The 22,219-nt window shown below is 43.3% G+C and overlaps 1 protein-coding gene across 4 annotated transcripts in view; it reads left to right on the forward strand.

Annotated features, from left to right (window-relative positions):
* OSBPL3 (oxysterol binding protein like 3) overlaps positions 1 to 22,219 on the forward strand; it is a 173,994-nt gene that overhangs the window by 110,965 nt on the left and 40,810 nt on the right. For 3 of the 4 annotated variants that reach the window (XM_083189186.1, XM_083189189.1, XM_083189187.1), the window contains exons 5-13: positions 1,696 to 1,749; positions 3,999 to 4,112; positions 6,901 to 7,068; positions 12,490 to 12,616; positions 13,263 to 13,366; positions 13,987 to 14,082; positions 15,111 to 15,264; positions 16,110 to 16,234; positions 21,739 to 21,840. In XM_083189186.1, the coding sequence (XP_083045312.1) occupies positions 1,696 to 1,749; positions 3,999 to 4,112; positions 6,901 to 7,068; positions 12,490 to 12,616; positions 13,263 to 13,366; positions 13,987 to 14,082; positions 15,111 to 15,264; positions 16,110 to 16,234; positions 21,739 to 21,840 (1,044 nt within the window). The remainder of the gene's footprint in view (positions 1 to 1,695; positions 1,750 to 3,998; positions 4,113 to 6,900; positions 7,069 to 12,489; positions 12,617 to 13,262; positions 13,367 to 13,986; positions 14,083 to 15,110; positions 15,265 to 16,109; positions 16,235 to 21,738; positions 21,841 to 22,219) is intronic. The other variant, XM_083189188.1, reaches the window with a different exon arrangement.

A 22,219-nucleotide genomic window follows, 5' to 3' on the forward strand; every position in this document is an offset into this window, starting at 1 on the left:
TAAAAGCATACAGTTGGCTAAAGAAAAAATTGTAGTTTTGAGCAATAATCTGATAGTCTATCCAGAATATTTGTGTTACGGCAAACTGGGTTTCAGTAAAATATCTATTTCCGCATCATTTAAAAATGACAAACGTTACCCCCAAACCTGCTTACCCTTCTAAATGTCAACAACCTGTTCTCAGGTAATAAAAAAGAGGATTATGTTTCATTATTTGAATTTACTGTATCAGCCAAGACCTCAAACTCTTCTACGATTTAGTACCCTGAGTCGCTGCCATCGATTGAAGTATAAAACCTTTGCCCCATGTTTCCTTTAAAGTAGCGCAAAGGAAGGGGAACCACCGGTGTTGCTGAAGCTGCTGTATCGGGAGGGTGTGAAGCTCCCAAAAAGTACAGAAACGAGAAAAAAGAAATCTATGATACAGCGTTAGGTTTCTATTATGACAAATTTATTACAAATAAATTAAAAACCATTCATGAATAAAATATCACACAAAATATATAATTCATATGAGAATTGTCAAAAAAACATGGTCAACATGTATAATAAGAATTTAAAACAAAGAATTGATTCCAGCTAGTATTCCGATGTATTGGAGAGAGTCAATTGTTATCCCAAGAACACCATAGAATGTATAGTTACCAGAGAATGTAGATGTCCTTGATTATATAAGGACTTATGGAAGGTCCCGTGATTACCCAGTTATGGATGCCAATAATAACACTCCAGTTTGAAGTGGTGCAGTTTTGTGGTATAACTATACCCAACTTGAGTCCTGCAGAGCGGAGTCAACAATGGAGTCCAAAGTGATGGCGAAGAACTGGTCCGGATGAGATCTGGTGTAATGGCTCCAAAGATTGGAGAAAGGTGTGGGATGGGATGTCTCTCCAGAAATAAGCTGGAATACTGGTGCTGCTGCGCAACGCGTTTCGGCGTGTTAACACGCCTTCATCAGGAGCTGGGATAACAATTGACTCTCTCCAATACATCTGAATACTAGCTGGAATCAATTCTCAGTTTTAAATTCTTATTATACATGTTAACCATGTTTTTTTCTGAGAATTCTCATATTACTTATATATTGTGTGATATTTTATTCATGAATGGTTTTTAATTTATTTGTAATAAATTTGTCATAATAGAAACCTAGCGCCGTGTCATAGGTTTATTTTTCCGTTAAAGTAGGACCATATAGAATAAAAGAACACCACAATAAATCCATGCAGACTATATATGTTTTATAAGTGTGACAATCTGGTCAAAGACAGACATCCTTAACCCGTTGAGTGCCAAGCGGATTTGTCAAAATAGGTGTGAAAATTGCCAAGCAAACATTTTTATTCAGTATAATGACCTGTAATGTTTACCTTGTATACAAAATCTAATCTTTTTTTACACAATATTTTTTATTTGAATTTATATAATAAATGTGAGCAACATTGGCAATTTTAGCGGATAATTTGAACATCTCTCCCAGAGATGTTGGCACTCAAATTGTTAAACCAGGCAATATCAAAGTAAGTTTCCTGTCACGTCTATGCTGCTGCCGCCGGGCTGCAGTTATACATGTTGACAGCAGCATATACAGAGAGCTATGCTATATACATACCATGCGTAAGGTGACACTGTACAGGTATTTTGTGTCGGACACGGTCATTGTTCTGTTCTCATGTTTACTTCGCTCTTCTTTAGAGATATTTCTACCTGGACAAAGGAATTTTGAAGTATGCAAAAGGCGTGACTGAAGTAAGTTGCATTTTTTTATTTGAAATAATATCTGTTGTGTAGCCATGGTAGCAAATATTGTGCAATAAAGGTCATTCTTTTATCCTTTATTATGTAGCTTGTGTAGCTGTGATCATGTGTCATGTGCTGTACAACAGAGTCATTCACAATATGTCACAAACCTGTTGGTAAATCTAAATAGCATAAAAGACAATGAATAAGGAAACTCAAGCCATTCACAGCCACCCAGTATAATGATGCAGCGTTGATGATGCATACTCCATTACAGTAGCAGTGGGGTTACACGTTGTCAGGCTAACAAATGGTTTGCAGCTAGCCAGTGGATTATATTTAACAATGTAGGTAGATTACTGGTGTATATAATACAGGGGATGCTGTTTATGAATAGCCCTGAATACAGCGGGAACATGAGTTACCAGTTATTACCTAGGTGTGTGTGATAGTGGGGTATATTACTATGCTAGAAATGTCTGCAATTAGGTTTAATGTTTCATAGTAAAGGTCTATACACACTGGCCCGTATTCAATGCAGCCGGCGAGGGGGTTAAACGGCGGGGATCGCTGAAAACAAGCGATCCACGCTGTTTAACCCCCTCGCAGGCCGCTCACCCTATTCTACGTTCCAGGAAATCCTCGCTGTGGCAGGGCATGCTGGGATGTGTAGTTCCACAACAGATGGAGGACCATGAGTTTGACACCAAACCAATCAGTGGTTCCTATGCTAGGTGCCGGCCCGGGGTCTGCACAAAAGAAGAAAACTGTAACGTGCCCACTTGGATGACTATTTTAGTACCCTCAGACTGAAATTTACCAGTAACTGCAAATGATTTCCACTATGCTGATTATACGGCACCATGATCAGTGTAAATGGTTAGGCCTGCCCCTGTAAGCTGTCCTACTTAGTAAATATGCATACATCATTTAAAAATACAATGAAATGTCATATTTCATGGATATTTCAATTATTAGACTGTGTTACATTGCCAATCATCAAATGATGGCTTATAACCAATTAATGAAAATAATAGAATTAGGTACAGGGAACATCCGTCACCGTTGTGTCTAGGGGTGCCACAGCCCCTAAATCTGCCACTGGGTATAAGTTAAGACAGAGTACATGAATTGGAGAGAGTGTGTAGCACCATCAGTTCTGCGGGTCTGAGTGGGGGTAATCAGCTGGTTGCACAGCAGAAAACTAAGATGGGAGTTCTGTGTCACATGGGATGTTGCTATGGGCAACCAGTCAGAATCTACTTATTACTTCATTCAGCACCTTCTAGAAGATAATAGAAAGTATCTGATTGGTTGCCTATAGCAACATCCCATCTGAAATATAACTCCTGTGACTGGTATTTTTTACATTATGTTTGATTTCAGTTTATGTATGTATGCGTGTTACTCCTTAGAGTTACTGATATGTTATTTATTTATTATTTAAATCGTGATCCCACAAAGAGAGAGTTAATTTTTTCTTCTTCTGTACATATCCTAATTTAAACTCCAGGACCACACCAACAGAACTTGTATCCTTTTATTTAACCTTTGTAGAATTTTTGAGTAATCATGGTTCAAATATGAATATGACTGAGCCCCCTCTCCATATCTTAGGTGGCAGCATCCACTTGGATGCCTTTATAGCACTTGCAGGGGTGCCACATCTTTTGGAGATCCAGGACCGCATAAAATTACTAATGTTCATTGTGGAAGGCAGAACCAGAGCTGGTGGCCGCCCATCATAAAATATGTGGGCAAACATAAGCGTAACCCTGCCCACCACCACATACTGTAACTGAACTTAATGATGAGGTTCATTTACTTATTTTAATATTTTTTTATATATTTCTCACTTGGAAACATTTGGCCTAGGCCGGGGCACCATGATAAAAATGGTGATAACATAATGGCTTTGTGAAGATTATAGTCTTGCATTTTTGCATCTTACCCCCTGCGGGAATGAAAATATTTAATACAGTATTTTGCATTTTGGAAATGTCTAATGAGTGTAACTAGTGCCTAATGTATATGTAGGCTCCATTCGTACAACACTGGCTTCAGCTTTGCCACCACAGTCCATTGATGCACTTTATGTCCAACCATTCAAGCGTTTGCAAATGTCACTCATGTAATCATGGTCATGTATTCGGAAATGTCTGGCAGATGGAAGCCGCTCTGGGATACCATGTTACCTCATAAACTATTTGCTTATTAAGAAGATCTCATGTAAATTTGTTTATACTGTGTCCTTGCAGATGGAGAAAGGAAAGCTACATGGCTGCATCGATGTCGGCCTTTCTGTCATGTCAGTTAAAAAGTCAACTCAATGCATTGACCTGGATACAGAGGAACATATATACCATCTCAAGGTAATATCACAAAAGCATTACCACTGTATAAAACCTAATGGCTCCATATACAGTATCCATTGTAAACATAGGCCTACACCTTAGGGTTTGCTTTTGGCTGTTCTCGATGATTCTTACCTTGTGTGGAGGATGATTTTCCCGTGACATTTGTAATATAATTATTATCGTGTCACTAATTTACCTTATGATTGAATGTTTGGCAATTTCTGCTTTGTTGGGTAGGGCAGTGGCAGCCACCCTGGGTATTGTGGTATTGCAGACCAACAGGCCTAAAAAGAGTGATTGTGCATTGCCAGTTCAGGGGGCCTCAAGGAGGAATTACCACCGCAAGGTGCCTGAGGATGATAGAGTGGCAATGTCAGAGCAATTGGCCTGGGAAGAATATCCGGGCCTCGGAAGGATAGCATGGGATTGTGAGAGCAGCAGGTCTCCGAATGATAGCATTGTATTGTAATCACAGTGGGCCTCAGAAGGATAGCATGGCATTGTCAGAGCAGCGAGCCATAGAAGAATATCCTGGCGGTGTCAGAGCAGTGGGCCTTGGTAGAATATTCTGGCGGTGTCGGAGCAGTGGGCCTTGGTAGAATATTCTGGCGGTGTCGGAGCAGTGGGCCTTGGTAGAATATCCTGGCTGTGTCGGAGCAGTGAGCCTTGGTAGAATAAATCTGGCGGTGTCGGAGCAGTGGGCCTTGGTAGAATATCCTGGCTGTGTCAGCATAGTGGGCCTCAGAAGGATAGCATGGTGGTGTCAGAGCAGTGGGCCTTGGTAGAATATCCTGGCTGTGTCGGAGCAGTGGGCCTTGGTAGAATATCCTGGCTGTGTCGGCGCAGTGGGCCTCAGAAGGATAGCATGGTGGTGTCAGAGCAGCGGGCCTTGGTAGAATATCCTGGCTGTGTCGGAGCAGTGGGCCTTGGTATAATATCCTGGCTGTGTCGGCGCAGTGGGCCTCAGAAGGATAGCATGGTGGTGTCAGAGCAGCGGGCCTTGGTAGAATATCCTGGCTGTGTCGGAGCAGTGGGCCTTGGTATAATATCCTGGCTGTGTCGGCGCAGTGGGCCTCAGAAGGATAGCATGGTGGTGTCAGAGCAGCGGGCCTTGGTAGAATATCCTGGCTGTGTCGGAGCAGTGGGCCTTGGTAGAATATCCTGGCTGTGTCGGCGCAGTGGGCCTCAGAAGGATAGCATGGTGGTGTCAGAGCAGTGGGCCTCGGTAGAATATCCTGGCTGTGTCGGAGCAGTGGGCCTTGGTAGAATATCCTGGCTGTGTCGGCGCAGTGGGCCTCAGAAGGATAGCATGGTGGTGTCAGAGCAGCGGGCCTTGGAAGAATACCCTGGCATTGTTAGAGCAGGGGGCTAGTGAGGATAATGTGGAATCCCTGTCTGTGGCCCCCAGCTCCCCTTCAATACCAGTAAATTCACAAGTACAGAATGTTAAAGAAAATGATTACACATGATTACACTGCGCAAATGACTGTGTGTTGCAGGGTTTTTATCGCTTTATCAGGAATTTTGATTTGTGCTCAGCATGAAACATTGAAGAGTCTTTTATATAATTAGAGCAGGCCTGATAGTCATCAAAAGATAGAAATAACGGAACATTTTTAAGAATCTTCCTCTTAACTGAAATCAGCACTGTAGCGATCTGCATTCAGAATTATCCGAGCAACGAACTGATCTTGTGAAAAAAAAAATGTGTTTTGTTGCAGTTTCATGCACTGTCTCCCCTCTCTCTAATACATACATTAATAATTCCACTCCTCTCATAGTGGACAAAACAGCAAGTTAGCATCCCTGATTGCCCATTAGCTATGTCTTTTAATATAGCGTTTTAGAAAATGATTTGTTCTTTTACTGCTGATCATACTTACCTACTTTTCTAGATTACTCCCAGGAGATCTGGGGAAGGCCATGTGGGAAGGGACTACATGCCCCCGCATTGCGGTCTTGTACGCAGTTGCATAATGGTGCAATATACAGCCTTATTCCACTGTAGGAGGGGCAATGACTAACCGATTTACAGTGTATTGGCGATAAGTAGGCTTTTTTATCAGAGATAATGGCTGTAAAAATCTGTAGGTCCACGACTTTACATAGACCCATGTATTTTCTCAAGGAAAATTAGTTTCTTGGTGAGTTACAGGATAGGTAGGGGGGGAAAAACAGCGAAAACCCCCATTCTTCACTGGTGCTAAATTATCGGGACAATAGGATAGCATACTAAAAATCTGTAATATTTATTTCTGTGGTTTAACAAATGTTTTTGCAAAAGAGCTTTTTTTCTGGGAAATTACTCAAACAGGCTCTTGTGTCTTTGATGTTATTTCAGAGCTCTCCTTTCATTAGTCCCACATTGTACATTCGCTGTATGGGTCCTGTAATGCATTTCCTCACACATCCAGTTCCTGGAAAATGCTGAATATTTTATACATGTTGGAATTTTTGAGGGTGTTTTATTGTCGGTGTACATTTTGTGTAACAACGGTGTCCCAGATTTCTGCTACATTTGTATTAATGGTTCTAAGCTTCACAAGTAATCGAATGGAGAGTGATAAACAGCCAGCTAATCAGCTCCTACCTATCACGTCACAGACTGTGTTTGAAAAATGGCAGGCAGGAGCTGATTGGTTGGTTTTTTATCACTCTCCATTTTATCACTTTTGAAGCTCAGTGCATTTGGCCCAGTATCAATTAATAAAGTTCGGAAACCTACAATAAGTCATGGAAACTGTTTTTCAAAATTGAAAAAAAAAAAAAAAAAATTTAATTAGCCAAGTTCCTTGTTCTACAGGTGAAATCTTCCGAGGTGTTTGAGGAGTGGGTGATGAAGCTCCGGGACCACCGGCTGTACCGTCAGAATGAGATATCTGTGTTTCCACATGATCTAAATGCTCAGTTTTTCCCATTGCTCTCCAACACCGAGTCTGCTTCCAGTTTTGATCCCATGTCAGGACCGCAGGTAATCACACAAATTTCTTCATTGTCGCACAAACCTCGATTTTGTATTGGCCTTTTCTGAAGATAAAGGTAATAATTATTGTTCACATTTAGAGCCTGATTCAGTTTGGCTTACCAGGCAGCGTACATTCACTGCCTATCGAGCCAATAAATGCTGCCCAGTGAACCTCACCCATCGCTGAATCCCCTCGTACCAAACACATCCCCTCGCATGCGGCCCCAAATAGTTATCGCCATTTTATTGGGGGTGCCCAAATAAAAGGTTGGCCATGCCCCTGCTATCGCCCCATGCACACCCCAAGCCCTCCCTCCCCACAGCAAACGGCCCAGTGACTGTGTAATTTGCTGAAGCCGTTCGCTGCCAAGGTTTGCACATGTGCAAGCCCCGATCATTGTTGTTGGGGACGAAATTCAGATCGCAACGTGCGATCCTGAATCGGACCCTTAATAATTAATTGTATGTGAGTGAGGGGCTTTACTTTTGGTATATTTTCCTTAAAAGGTAATGCACTGCACTGGAACTGGAACAACCTCCCGCCACCCATCAGGCTATCTGATTCCCTTACCTCCTTCAAGCGCTCCCTCAAAACGTACTTTTTTCAACTAGCCTATCCCTCCTCCTAACCTCTTTTTGAGCCTCCTATCCTGCCTCCGTTCCCCTCCGTTCCTACTTATCCTATTGTTTTTTCATTCGTCCACCCGCCTCCTTTTAGTATGTTAACTCTTATGAGTAGGGTCCTCCTTCCTCACGTACTCACCCTACCTCTTTACCTCACCAGTGCTCCTGTCCTGTTCTTCCCTTCCCCTACTTCATCTTCAGTCTCCTCGACAATTTCGACACCTTCTCCAGAACTAATGCTGATTTTAGTTCTACCAGCTATACCCCTATTTATGCTGTATTTTATCAACACACCCTGTACGTTACCTTGTCATTTGTTTTTTGTTTGCTATGTACGACGCTGCAGACACTTTGTGGCGCCTTATAAATAAACGTACTACTACTACTACTAGAGGACAGATGAAACATTAATGGCAACACGAACGAAGCACAAACAGATAATTTGACACACAATAAGGTTTATTTTCTTCCATTGACAATGACACATAGTATTCATCAGATTATGTTCTCCAATTCCCGTCTGGCTGTACGTCTCTCACTTCCCACTGCCTCCAGTGTAATATTTGTTGTTACGGTTATGTATTGTGCTCATTGTAATATACAATTCTATGGACCTCACCTCCTTTGTTAATCCACGCTACTTCCATTGCTGACGGGAATACATGTGAGGTTGTCAACAGCCTTATAGTCTTGTTTTGTTAACAAGGGAGATAATGCGTCTCCGTCTGCACACATCAATACCGGCACGAGGGGCATTGAGTGCAGGCTGCATTTACGTCCATTCCGTGTGAAATATTCATGTGTGGATTGCTGATACATGTTTATTGCTTTGGTCTTGTAGATAAATGCTGCCTGCATCCCCCTTACTGACACCTGGACAGTAGGTTGTGGCTAGAATCACTTCTGTCTTTTGACATTTCCCATCATGCACTGGGTCAAGGTATACCTGGAGGGGGGATATAAGTGTGGCAATTCACCGTGCCTGTAGCAATAAAAGAAAATAACCTACACCTATGCAAATTACAGAGAAAATAAAAAATGCTGTGAGGGCAACTTACATCATCCGTACTCACATTCTAGTCAAAGAACAGAAGTGGATCTAGACACAACCCTGGTCAGTAGGCCGATATCAGACATAGGTTCATAGAGGAGATGTATGAAAGCGGTGAAGTTGCCCATTGCAAAAAATAGCTTCTTAAGGTGCCCATTCACGCTGCAATGATTGCACCTATTATGGGCTGCATCGCATGCGATGCGATCCGCGGGCAGTACAAAAAGTATGTGCACACATACTTTTTGTACTGTGCGATGCGGTGCCCGCGGGAGCGCGCATCTCACTGCACGGTGCTAAAGGGGGTCTTTACAAGTGGAGGCTCCAGTGGGCGACCTGCAGCGAAGTTCAAAATAGGGAAGGCATAGCAACTGCTACCAACTGTCATTCAAACTGACTCGCAGGCAGTGGGTTTTGCTACCCTATTTTAATTTTCGGACAGTGTTGTTGGGGCCCTTGAAAAAGGCTCTTCAAAAAATGTCAGCTCCAGGCCCATGATATGCCAATGCATAAGATAATAATAAAGTCATGTGTGCATTGGTTTCTTATTGCGGTTATATTACTTGGGTCTACTTTTTAATATTCATGTCACTTGCTAAAACCATGTCACCTGCTATAACCGTGTCACAGTGACCATGTTATCTATGAATTTACTGCTGCAATAGAGACAACCCTTTAGAATATGTATTTATTGTTGGCAATAAGCAGCTGCCACAATAGGATACAAGAACTGGTCTAGTCAGTATTATTCCGTATTTATATTCCGTGTCTGTCCGATTATTTGTTGGTACTGTATTCCATTATGTACATGGGAAAATTCTTCATTGATTTTATAAACTATTTGTGCCGGCTGTGGCTCCCTAGGCATTCTGCTTCAGTGTTAATCAATAAGTGTCCTCTTTTATCTCTCCACTGTTACTTTATTTATTCCTGCTTATGTTGTTATATGTTTGTCCTTTTCTCATCCGCCTCACATACTGTACACACGGTGTTCCCACAAAGCTGCCTGCCTGACAACCTGCAGAATGACTGGGCTTTGCCAAGTCTCTTGTTACCCACTGCTTTTCTGAGAACACTCTTAGCTTCCATGTTTTGGCGTTCTTAAATAGAATCTGCTCCACATTTAATGACACCTCTCAGGCATCCCTTACGTTGGACACCTGTGCCCGCGGTGCAATTCTGGGATGCATGTGGCGTTGGCTGTGTGCGCCGGAAAAGATCATTTCGTGCTGAATATTTGCTCTAAAGTAAATCCACCGTTCAGTGCTACTCTTTCAATTTATTTGTGTGACTGGAGAAAATATTTCATACCTTTTAAATCTAAAGTGTATATTTTTTATTTTATTAGCACTTTGATGTGAATGTTAGTTGCAAAGCCTTGTTTCAACTGCGTACTAACACTTAAACGGTTCATTGGAGTTTACATGTAATCTGATAATAATCTTTGCCCATTGTGATATTATAATTAAAATCTTTAGCCATTGTTCATTCAGTGGAACGTTTATTTTCTTCCTTGTTCCTGAATTCCATCTACGCATACACGTTGTTAGCATTGCTTACTGTGACCGTTACAGAACATTTTCACTTTTCTGGTGACGGTAAGACTTGTTCATAATTTGTGTACACTTGGGTGGTAGTGGGTTGTAACCAAGCTGTGTGTGTCGGGTGAGAGGTACTAGTGGGGTGCGACCATGCGTGTATCTTGGGAGGGGCACTAATGGGGTGCAACCAAGCTGTGTGTGTCAAGAGAGAGGTACTAATGGGGTGCCACCACGCGTTGGGCGAGAGGTACTAGTGGAGTGTGACTAAGCTATGTGTGCTGGGTAATAGCAGGGTGTGAACAAGCTGTGTTGTGTTGGATGAGAGGTTCTAATGGGGTGTGGCGAAGATGCATGTGCTAGGTAGTAAGTAATAACAGGGTGTCGCCCAGCGTTGTTGTGTTGGGTGAGAGGTACTAATGGGGTGTGACTAAGATGTATGTGCTAGGTAGTAAGTAATAACAGGGTGTGTCCAAGCTGTTTTGCGTTGGGTGAGAGGTACTAGTGGGGTGTGACTTAGCTATGTGTGCTGGGTAATAGATAATAGCAGGGTGTGACCAAGTGGTGTTGCGTTGGGTGAGCGGTACTAGTGGGGTGTGACTTAGCTATGTGTGCTGGGTACGAGGTAATAACAGGGTGTCGCGAAGCTTTGTGTGTTGGATGAGAGGTACTAATGGGGTGCGACCAAGCTGTGTTGCGTTGGATGCGAGGTACTAGTGGGGTGTGACTAAGCTATGTGTGCTGGATAATAGCAGGGTGTCACCAAGCTGTGTGTGTTGGATGAAAGGTACTAGTGGGTTGTGACTAAGTTCAATGTGCTAGGTAGTAGGTATAACAGGGTGTCACCAAGCTGTGTGTGTTAGGTGAGAGGTACTAATAGATAGAATTCCTTTATTCGTCTCACAATGGAGAAATTTACAGGGGTGTGACCAAGCTGTGTTGCGTTGGGTGAGAGGTACTAATGGGGTGTGACCAAGCTGTGTTGCGTTGGATGAGAGGTACTAGTGGGGTGTGACTAAGCTATGTGTGCTGGGTAATAGCAGGGTGTTTCCAAGCTGTGTTGCACTGGGTGAGAGGTACTAATGGGCTGTGACTAAGATGTATGTGCTAGGTAGTAAGTAATAACAGGGTGTGTCCAAGCTGTTTTGCGTTGGGTGAGAGGTACTAGTGGGGTGTGACTTAGCTATGTGTGCTGGGTATGAGGTAATAACAGGGTGTCACCAAGCTGTGTGTGTTGGGTGAGAGGTACTAGTGGGGTGCGACCAAGCTGTGTTGCGTTGGATGCGAGGTACTAGTGGGGTGTGACTAAGCTATGTGTGCTGGGTAATAGCAGGGTGTTTCCAAGCTGTGTGGCACTGGGTGAGAGGTACTAGTGGGGTGTGACTAAGCTGTGTCAGGTGAGACCTGCCCTTGCTGCAGTATGAATATGGTTTGGGAACAATTGGAAGTGCTTACCATGAAATCTTCCATTGTATAATACGCTATTTAATACGTAATGATAAAGTATATACCAGATGGACAAGTTAGTGGGGGAACTCTGCTGTCTCATCCTGATGAAGGGGACTTCTTCCCCGAAAGGTTTAGAATAAATGCACCATTTGTTTCACTAACTTCATATGTGATGTCATGTATATACTATATATGATGGACAAATCCCGGGGATCGGCAGCACTGTACACATAAGCCATAACATAGTCTTTCTGAGTCCACCCCAAGACTCCTATTGGCTAGTTTTACAGGAGTCCGGTGGTAGGCTTAAAAAGAGTCATGTATGGCTTAGGGACTTGGCATACATTTCCCCACTAAGCCTCTGATCTTTGTAGCATAATTACTGTACAGCGCGGGCTAAAATCACCAATTAGTCCAATTCTTTTTCATTTTTCTTTGCTGTTTTTGCTGTGAGATCTTAGTTATGTGATAGAGAATCACCTTTGCTGTTTGAACGCTGCTGGAAGAGTTTGAGGCTGTTTTTTCAGTTGATACAGCTGTGACAGTCTCTCAGCAGCGCTCAGTGATCTGACATCGCCGTCTTCCTTTATAATCGTACTAATTTGACTGTTCCATAGCTGTTTGTGTATCTTTGTGCCTTTATCTTTCCTGTCTTTTATGTATGTAAGTCTGTGGAACTAATTAGTGGGATGGTACAGTCATCACCAAGCCTCACATGAACCTGAATGCATTAGCTAATAAGTCACTTCTTGCTTACTTTCACAGGAAACTCACTTCGCCAGGCAGAACTCGCTGAAGCTGGCAGGCGGCCTAAACTTTTCCTGTTTAAATAATGACACCAAAGTCCCAGCCTGGCTCCAGTCTAATGATGATATGGAAAAATGTGCTAAAGGTACCTTACTACAATACAGCTGGTTATGACTCCATACAACCATCTATGAATAATAGATCATTTAGCATAATGGGTGGTTAATATTCATGTTGTTCGCTTTGTGGATTGTAAAGCTGCAGCTTCAGCAGTAATTGTGGCACCATGCGCTGCAATAAACTCTGCTCCAACTGTGTATTTTATGTTGCCGTGCCACAGGGGATCATTTTGGTAGATTACTATTAACCTCGTGACTGGTTGCACCACTTTTATATCTGAGCATGTTCTTCAGTTTGGGTGGGACGTATCAAGCATTGGAGGGAGAGAAACGACCAACCAGTCTGCTCCTAACTGCCATGTTACTGGTTATGTTTGCAAAATGACAGCTGGGAGCTGAATCTCTCTCTCCACTTGTTTCCAAGGCTCGATACCTCCCACCTTTGGTGAGATGCATCATTGCTTGTAGAGTGATAAAATGGAGAGATATACAGAACCAACCAACCAGCAAGCTCCTTTCAAACACAGCCTGTACCATGGCAGTTAAGTGCTGATTGGCTGGTACATTATCTCGCCTCCCTGGTAGAACAACATGTCTGGCTGATTAATTTTGAACAGGAAAACATTTGTCAGCTATTGCTACAGATAACAGTAATAATCTATGTTCCCGTAGATCTTTCACAGTGTCACAGCTACTTGGTGGAAATAAGTCAACTCCTTCAAAATATGGAAGTACTCCACAGGACGTACTCAGCGCCCGCAATAAACGCCATCCAGGTATTCCATTAGCAAGAATGTGTTTTGTGCAAACAGTGATTTCCCATGTTAAGGCCTTAAAGAAGCTAGAGAAAGTGAGATAAAGGAGTGGCTTTGCTAATAAGCAAGGTAGAAGTGTTTACGTACATCTAGCATCCTAATACAGACAACTTCGAGTCACACCATGCATTGGGGGTGTATTTTTTGTGACTTTGTCTATTAAATAGCAGAAGCATCTTCTGCTGATTAAAATGATTATGCCTGTACAGATGTGTCCACATACATCTATCCTCCATGTGATACAAGTCACGTTAGACATAACACGTGAGCTTTGTGTGACTGTTCGCAAAGGGACCAATGTTTGGCATATGTGCAGCAGCATTTATGCACATGTGCATACGCCGGGGTGTGCGGCCACGGCGAACAGACTGCAGGGGGGGGGGTGCGGCAGATAGTCGCGCCCATGGGAACGCCCAGTAGACACCAGCCTTGACTCTTAACCCTGATGCAGTGACGGCAGTCAATCTAGATAGAAAATATCATAGACTCCCAGAATGCACTACTCTTTGTCTCAGGAATGTCTTGACGAAGCTAAATGAGCTAATGACATTTAGTAACCGATACAAATGCATTTTTGCCAGGTTGGTCCCCTTGAGAGTCCCAAGAAAGAGAAAGGTATACACAGGAGGAAGTGGCGGACAAAAGGAATGAATAAAGATCCTAAAGGTTCCTTACAGGTAGTATTTCCTATTCCTGTTCTGTGTTCACACAGAATGATATATTGAGTAATTGGGTACTTGTATGTTAGTTGGGCGCCCACTATAGTTAGTACGCTCATACCCCCACTATCCATGTCGGCGTGGAGTTGATTTTATATAGTGTGGCGAGCCACCGAGCCCGAAGCGTAGTGAGCGGACGCGGAAAACTAAGCAAATAGCTTAGTGGGCGACCAACTAACCTATAAGTACCGTATTTTGTAATGACACACAAGACCTCACAAATGTATCCTTTCAGACTTTTAGGACTACTGTATTTTAGGCTGCACCAACTCTGTGGAATGCTTTTTCCTTGCTAAACAAGACCCCTAGCCAACAATTCCTCCAGCAATTTCTGACAAGTAACCTTTTCAGACACAAGCTGATCGTATTCCTGAACCACCCAGTTAGCCTACATAAGCTATAAGACCCCTGTACACAGTTCACACAAAACCTACATGTGTGCTTTTACTACACTCAAACAACAGTCAAACCCCAGATCATATGCAGTATGCCGCATGTTGCACTTAACCTCCATAATAAAACTCCTGTTATTAAATAGAATGGGACTCATTTTTTCAGTCTTTTATTACCCAATATTTTATTACGCTTTCGTTCCCAATTCTAATGTGCTGTTGCTATATAAATATATGTAAGTAAATACATATTCTTCTTAAGCACATGTAAATGTGAGAAACCAGTATGCAGAGACTTTGCAATTGCTGCCACATTCCAATATTTTTTTTTCTTCGTGACATTGTTTCCATTCCAGAAATCACTGTACCAGACAAATGATGGTTTCTTAATGGTTTATTGGCAAACTTAATCTGACAAAATGACTTCATTAGATTAATAGGGAAATTCAATGTCCGGCAATGTCTCCATTGTGTGTTTCATGTTCTAGAATTCATTGTAATGCCAGACATCTATCTATATAGTGTATTTTCTGTCCTACAAGGCACTGTAATAAATCTCTTGCTGTTCTGGTAATCCCCCGCTATGTTTTTCAGGTGCCGTCATCGTTTTCAGGGAACGTGAGATTGCATGCTTCCAACCCTAATTTGTCTACCATAGATTACACAGAGGAGAAGCAATACTCCAGTGGTTCGGACAGCTCGGAGTTCTTAAAGATGCAGGATGATTTGTGTCATATTGCACACAAAGGTGAGCACACTGGACTTACATTACTGAACTGGCAGTACATGTGTGTGTGTTATGGTTACATCCAGAGGTGTCGGAACGCTTTTAGGCTTGGGAGGATGAATATGATATTTGAGGGTTAACTTTTCAAGCACTGAAAAGAACGGAGAAGTAGACAAATGAGGAGGTTGCCCTTAGCAACCAATCAACTTGTGCATTTTAAACTTTCATCTGGGTGACTGCACAATTAGGACAGCTCCTGCAGTACATTGATAGGTCAATGACACTAGTGTTCTAGTACAGAGCACTTAAGTTCAAAGAACGTTTGCATCATCTCCATTATTATTTCACACCGGTCTTTAAGGACCCCTAAGGAATGAATGCACCATGTCTTTAAAAATGGGACAGTAATGACTACACCTGTGCACCATCTAGGTTAATTGTTAAGGGTCCTCAAGGACTGGGTTGGCTACCCCTGTTCTAGAGTATGCATTGTGAAACCTTGTTCTAGTTAGTTCATCCACATTTCCCTAATTCATGGTGGTAATGAAGAGCTTCCCTCACCTCGTGCTGTTCTCGGTTATCCAATCAAAAAAAGGATTCCAGTTTAGCTTTCTTACTTCAGCGCTACAAAGTCATTGTCCAGTTGAAGAGTAATGGTTCAGAACATTAAGCATCTGTCGTGCGGAAAATGTGCTGCAGTCGTTGTTATCTGGCACACACAGGGAAAGGTTCGACCTTGCAACTACTTAGACCTGCCATATTTATAGACCGCACCATATAGACTTTATTTCTGTTGGATCAGCAGTCCAGATAACAGGTTCTCCAGTCGCTGAGAGATGTTTCCATGTTTTTCTTTTTCTCTATAGCTTATTTCACTTTAAAGTCTGCTTATAGCACAGTCTTCGCTGAGCGAGAGAAGCTAAAGCAGTTCTGTGAGCAAGACTCTTCGCCAGCCGCACAAATATTGGGCCTGAAGAATGCCTTATCGGCGGTAAGTTATTACCGAACACGTGGGACATTTGTGTCATCAAGATGTATTATCACTCACATTTGTTAAACTCATTTTATTTCAAGAAATACCACAAAGTGTCAATCAATCTGTTTCTATATTGGACCGGTGGTTCCCATACGCAGTCCACTCCTCATGGCATCCCAGCATGCAGCAGCTGTGGTTTAGCACAGATGGCTTAAGCTTTAGACGCACTCGACCAAGCACAGGCAAACTGTGGCTCTTCAGCTGTTGTGAAACTACCAGTCCCAGCATGCCTTGCAACAGTTTTGCTATTAGGGAGCACTAAAACTGTGGCATGGCATGCTGGGACTTGTTGTTTCACAGCTGGAGAGCCATAGGTTGCCTACGCATGCACTAGATTATATAATAATAAATAATAAAGGCCCCTCCTAAGGATATCTTTTACTATCTTGTCTAGTCTTCACACTCCAGCCCATCCTTACCAACCCTCTCCCTAGTCTGAACCAAGTACAGATTAGCAGTATCCTCTTTAAAGATGGCATTGCTGCGGCTTCAGCATGATGGCCCTTGTGTCGTTCAATGTTTATGCATTGGCGGAGCTGGCATCTAGTGTGTTTAGAGGCTTTAGTTGGTACAGTACCTCAATCAATTTGACCATCTGAGTCCTAAGGACAGACTTTGGGAACCTCTGCATTAATAAGAGTTTTTGTGACTGCTCACCCTGACTGCTCACCCTGATGATGGCGCAACACTGTGAGGCAATGTAACAATAAATCTCACTGCCATACATACCACACCGTGTGACAGCGCAATGTGTCTGTTACATTAAGCATGTAACAACAGCATATTGGACGTGCATTCTTCCCATTGGACGCTCAGCAGATCCAGTGAAGTGATTCAACGACCGAAGACCGTGACCAACCGATTTGGGCGCACACACTATAGAATGGTTGTTCAGATTGGTTAAAAGCACCAAGAGGACATTTTAAATTTTATAGCAGTGGTGTCCCTATCTTCTGTGACATCTGGTGGATTAGCTCATGATGTTTGTACATCCTCAACCTTCTTTGACAAAAGGTGCTGTGGCAGATAGTGGGTGTGGTCTTTTGGCTCATCCCCCATTTAAGTCACCATAGAGATCCCGGAGATGCAGACGGCCCCTGGAGACCAGTCATTATGCAGTGCCGGGTCCTACACTGTGACAGGAGGTGGCTGCTGTACGTAATGTTACAGCGCAGCACCTGGCACTGACAGGAGTTGGCACTTGGGTGACGCCACTGTTGTTTAGTGTGTACCCAGTTTAACAAGATCTGTTCATTGAAACTATACTTTTACATAGATTGATGTGTGTGATCGTATCTGAAAGATCCAATGGATCAGTGCTCAGGCTGAAAAACTGGATGAAATCAGGATAAAGGTGCGATGAACTCCACGCTTTTAGTACTAGATTGCATAGCATCTAGTACATATAGTATGCAGTGTGCTACAGCACCGTGCTTTTAGTACTAGATACTATGCAGACTGGACTAGACATGTCTAACCGTTTTACAAAGTGAAATTGTGATTGATTGCCATATAATAATTCAGTTATCGAAGGGAGATTTTGCTGTCTACCCTACCTCCCATGTAGCAGTAGGGAATATGATGTACTGGGACTTATAGAAGAGGTTTGGACAGACTCCCTTAGCACAGTGTCTTCAGGTAATACAGCCCTCATTTTCTCTTTGTAGTCCCAGTTTATATGGGGGAGATGCATACTTACCTACTTTCTGGCTGCTCTTTCCGGGAGAGGGCAGCCAGCTCGGGGGGGGGGGGGGGGGCGATGCTGTGGGGAGGGAAAAGGGGTGGGGTGGGGGCGGAGCCACACGTGTGGCAACTTTGTGGGCATGGCCAGAGCGGTAGTGCCATTTTAGCCAGGCCCACTGCAGTGCAATTGCTCACCATCGAATGATTTTTCCTCCGCTTGCAGATAAAAGTAAATCAGGATTTACATGTAAGATACACGGTCTTCTGCGAATTGGGTGCAAGTCATCTGCCCGCCCCGATCAGGCAGGGGCACACCTGCGTTCGCAGGGCTCCGCCCAGCTTTTCTATGGGTGCGCCTCATTGGCCTTTTGTGGGCACGCCCATGAAATGCCCCCTGCCGGTCAATCAGGCAGCGAGTGCCCCGGCAAATGAAAAATTTGTTGAAAGCGCTCATTGCGGGGATTTGCACATGCGCCTTAGCGCAGACCCCTACCAATGAGGACTGGTCGGAATTCGGACCTGTGCGAACAGGTCTGAATCGGCCCCTAAATGCATAATTGGTAGTGCTTTTTTGATTATTAAATACAGGTGACTTTAAAAATACAGAAACCTTTGGTTAATGAGGTGCACAATGTATATTGTGCCACACAGATATTCCTGGTATTACAACACTTGATCTTGCTTACTGGCCCAGTATTGGGTGTCCTACAGAAAGACCTCAGTGACTTACAGTATATAGAGGGGGAATTGTTCTAGCATTAGGACCGAAGCTGCAGTATGGGTACACTGGGTACACAATGGAGCGATGATGGATCTACCCCCACTCACTGTGTGCGGGTGATTGCGTGCTCCCTTGGTTTAGTAGCGACGGACTCTAGGTTTGGTGTGCCGCACATCATCGCTACCGCCATCCCTAGAGACCTTGTTTATGCTTATAAAGTACAGAACAGAACCATAAAAACTTGTTGCGTTGTGCATATAGAATCTGGGCCCAATGACATTTGTTCCAATCTGGGAATGAATCTCAGTCGCTCCAATGTATACCCCGTTTTACAGAAAGCTATATACAATATACAGTACACAGTACAGTTGATGTAGCGTTCCTGTAATCTAGTAGTGACACAGCAGCTTTTAAGACCCCCCCCTCTGTTTTTTTTTAATGTAAATATCTGTGCACTGCTCTGAGGCTGTTGCTTATGTATGTATACATCTGATGCAGAAATGCAGCCATCGTCATCAGCATGGAAACTTGCTCCAGGCTTGTAGACGTTCTCATACCGGGCATATCTCATAAATACCTTTAAGCTAAATTGGACACACCTCTGTGGAGTGTCTCCATGGAAGATCATGCAATAATTGTTAAGCCCCATACGCACTACCCAGTCTCTGCCGACACCGATATTGGAGCTGTAAAGGAGCGATGGCTGGGGGCAGCGACGGTCATGCTGACTGTCGTTAACTAGGATTCCCTCGTCTGAACATGTTAGGAGGGAGAAGGTCGTTAACGATGAGCGGGAGCGGGCGTCATTAACGATTAGGAGTGTACACACAAGGCGATAATGTAAAAGGTATCCCTTTTCTGAGTGATATTGTGAACAATATCGCCTAGTGTGTATGGGGCTTTACACCGTAGGCAGAGGATGTTTGTGTGTGTATGTGTTGGTTTTCTGCTGTAGATACTACACTGATGTAACGTCATTGTTGCTGGAAGTACCTTTATGTAATCCGAATTGCATCTGTGCAGTAGTGATGCAATGAGCAAGATTCCTGCAGCATACACAGACACCTGAGCTCAGGGCCAATCAAAGGACTGACTTTATTTTCTACTGTATTTTTTTATTAGCAGTTACTGTATTTATACAGTGCGCTCACATAATTCACAGCGCAGAGAATATTTAGTCATATTCACCAGTCCCTACCCCACTGGAGTTTGCAATCTTTATTATTTATCACATCATGTACACGCATGTCCAAACTATGGCCCTCCAGCTGTTGTGGACATAGGCGTGCGCACAGGGGGTGCCAGGGGTGCACAGGCACCTCCTAATGATGGGCACCCCCCTCACAATTGCAGCCAGAGCCGACATCGGGGAGCAAGCTTGGGCCGGCTGCAGTGTGTGACAGACGTGGCAGAGGCTGCTGCAGCAGGATACTACAGTACTATCTGTATCTAGTGACGCCCCTGGCTGCCTCTAGGGGGAGCTGACATGCACAGCTTCGCTGCCTGGGTGAGAAGGGACGGAGGAGTGAGTACTTCCTGCTTGCTGATTGAAATTTGCTGCAGGTCACAGCAGGTGTGCTCAACTTATCAGGACTCGGGAGGTGCTGGAACAGGGGGATTTGTATATTATCTGGGCAGTCTATGGCTATGTTTTATGGGGGGGTTTATAAAAAGTTATTTTTATATTTGTTTTTAATCATGCTGCCTGCTTTTTATTATGTCAAAAAGGTGTGTGTGTGTATGTATCAGCTTTTTGTATGTATACTGCATGTGTGTCTGCATAGAGGGGCTGTGTATACTGTAGGTATGCTGTGTGGGTGTGTGGGAGGGGGCTCTGTGTATACTACAATACATCTGTGTGTGTGTGTGTATGTGTGTGCATGCTGTGCCTGTATGTATAATGTGTGTGTGTGCATGCATAGAGGGGGTGTATGTGTGTATATGTGTGAGCATACTGTAGGGGGCTGTGTATATGTATACTATGTGTGTGGGGGCACTGTATGTATATACCTGTGTGTGCATAGGGGGCATGTGTGATGGGCATTATTGTGTGTGGCATTATGTCTAATGGGCATTACAGTGTGTGGCATTATGTTTAATAATAGGCAATGATGAACATGCCCAGTAGGCGGTGATGGACACGCCCCTCCAATGGTGCACCCCCTAAGAAAATGGCCTGCGCACGCCTATGGTTGTGGAACTACAACTCCCACCATGCCTTGCCACAGTTTTGCTATTAAGGAATGCTAAAACTATAGGAAGGCATGCTGGGATGTGTAGTTTCACAACAGCTGGGGGGCCACAGTTTGGACATGCCTGCACAAGACTAATTATGTTTTAGAAGGAAACCGGGACAACTGAAGGGAAATCATGCAAACATGTGGAGAACATACAAACTCCACACACATATAGCGCCTTAGTCAGACATTGATGCCATGACCACAGTGCGGTGAAGTAGTAATGCTGACCCCTGTTACACTGTTATGGTCTTCAATTATTCATGTCCCATAGTGGAATATGCAAAAAGGCATAAGAGATGACCGTACTGTATACTGGATTAGTAGAGAAGGAGTTTTCTGAATCAGCATTTGTAGTAGTCTAAAAGCTTTGTCTCCCAAGGGCAGCCCAAATATAGGGGCCTGAAAGCAGCAGTATACCTTCATATAACCTCTGACCCTAATCCGTGGCCTGTGGTTTGTTCAGAGAGAGAGAGAACTTGTTCTGCTTTTTACTTTCTGCTTTGTATATATATGTGTATGTGTTCTTGCTTTGCTTTTATGTGTTTGTAAAAAAAAAAAAAAAAGGAAAACAGTCAAATACTTACAAAGACGCAATACTATGTACACTTACCACAATCTAGTCTATTTCAGGATTACTGTATCTAAGGTTTTTCCTGACTCTGGTTGGCTGTGTAACCTAAACATGTGTCTTTCCAATGTCTAACTTATATGGGATGACCTTGACCTCCAAACACCCTGAGATTCGCCAACCATTTGCCAATGTTTTTCTGCTTTATTATCGCTACTGTATCTGTATTTTTCTTAAAATATTCCAGGCTGTAAAACAAAACGCTGATCTCAAAGAACGCTTACACAGAATTCACGCTGATTCTTTGATCCGTGATTCATCCACTAGTTCAAAGTGCAGTCCGGAGAAGGTGGGTGGAGATCTCCTTGTTTAGGAAATTACCCAGAATCCATTCCTTCCAGCAGAAGTTAAGTGTACATAAGTATTTGTCATGCAGGTGAAATAACTGCGATTACTTCCCTCCCTCTTTCGTCTTCCTATAACCAAAGCTTTTATTTGTTGGTGAAATTATGTGGTGTGTGTGTGTGTGTGTGTGTGTGTGTGTGTTTGATTGTTTGTGCTGAAATCTGCATTTCTCTACATATTTCTACTCATTGCACTGGATTGACAAAGTAGATTAGTGGTCACCAATTACCTACTATGGATGGATGGATTTGTGTGCGCATATTTATACTGTATATTACACATTATAGTGCATGACTGTTTTTTGGACCATTGAGATGATGGGT

Source organism: Crinia signifera, chromosome 5 (assembly GCF_055691185.1).
Source record: "Crinia signifera chromosome 5, ASM5569118v1, whole genome shotgun sequence".
NCBI lineage: Eukaryota > Metazoa > Chordata > Amphibia > Anura > Myobatrachidae > Crinia > Crinia signifera.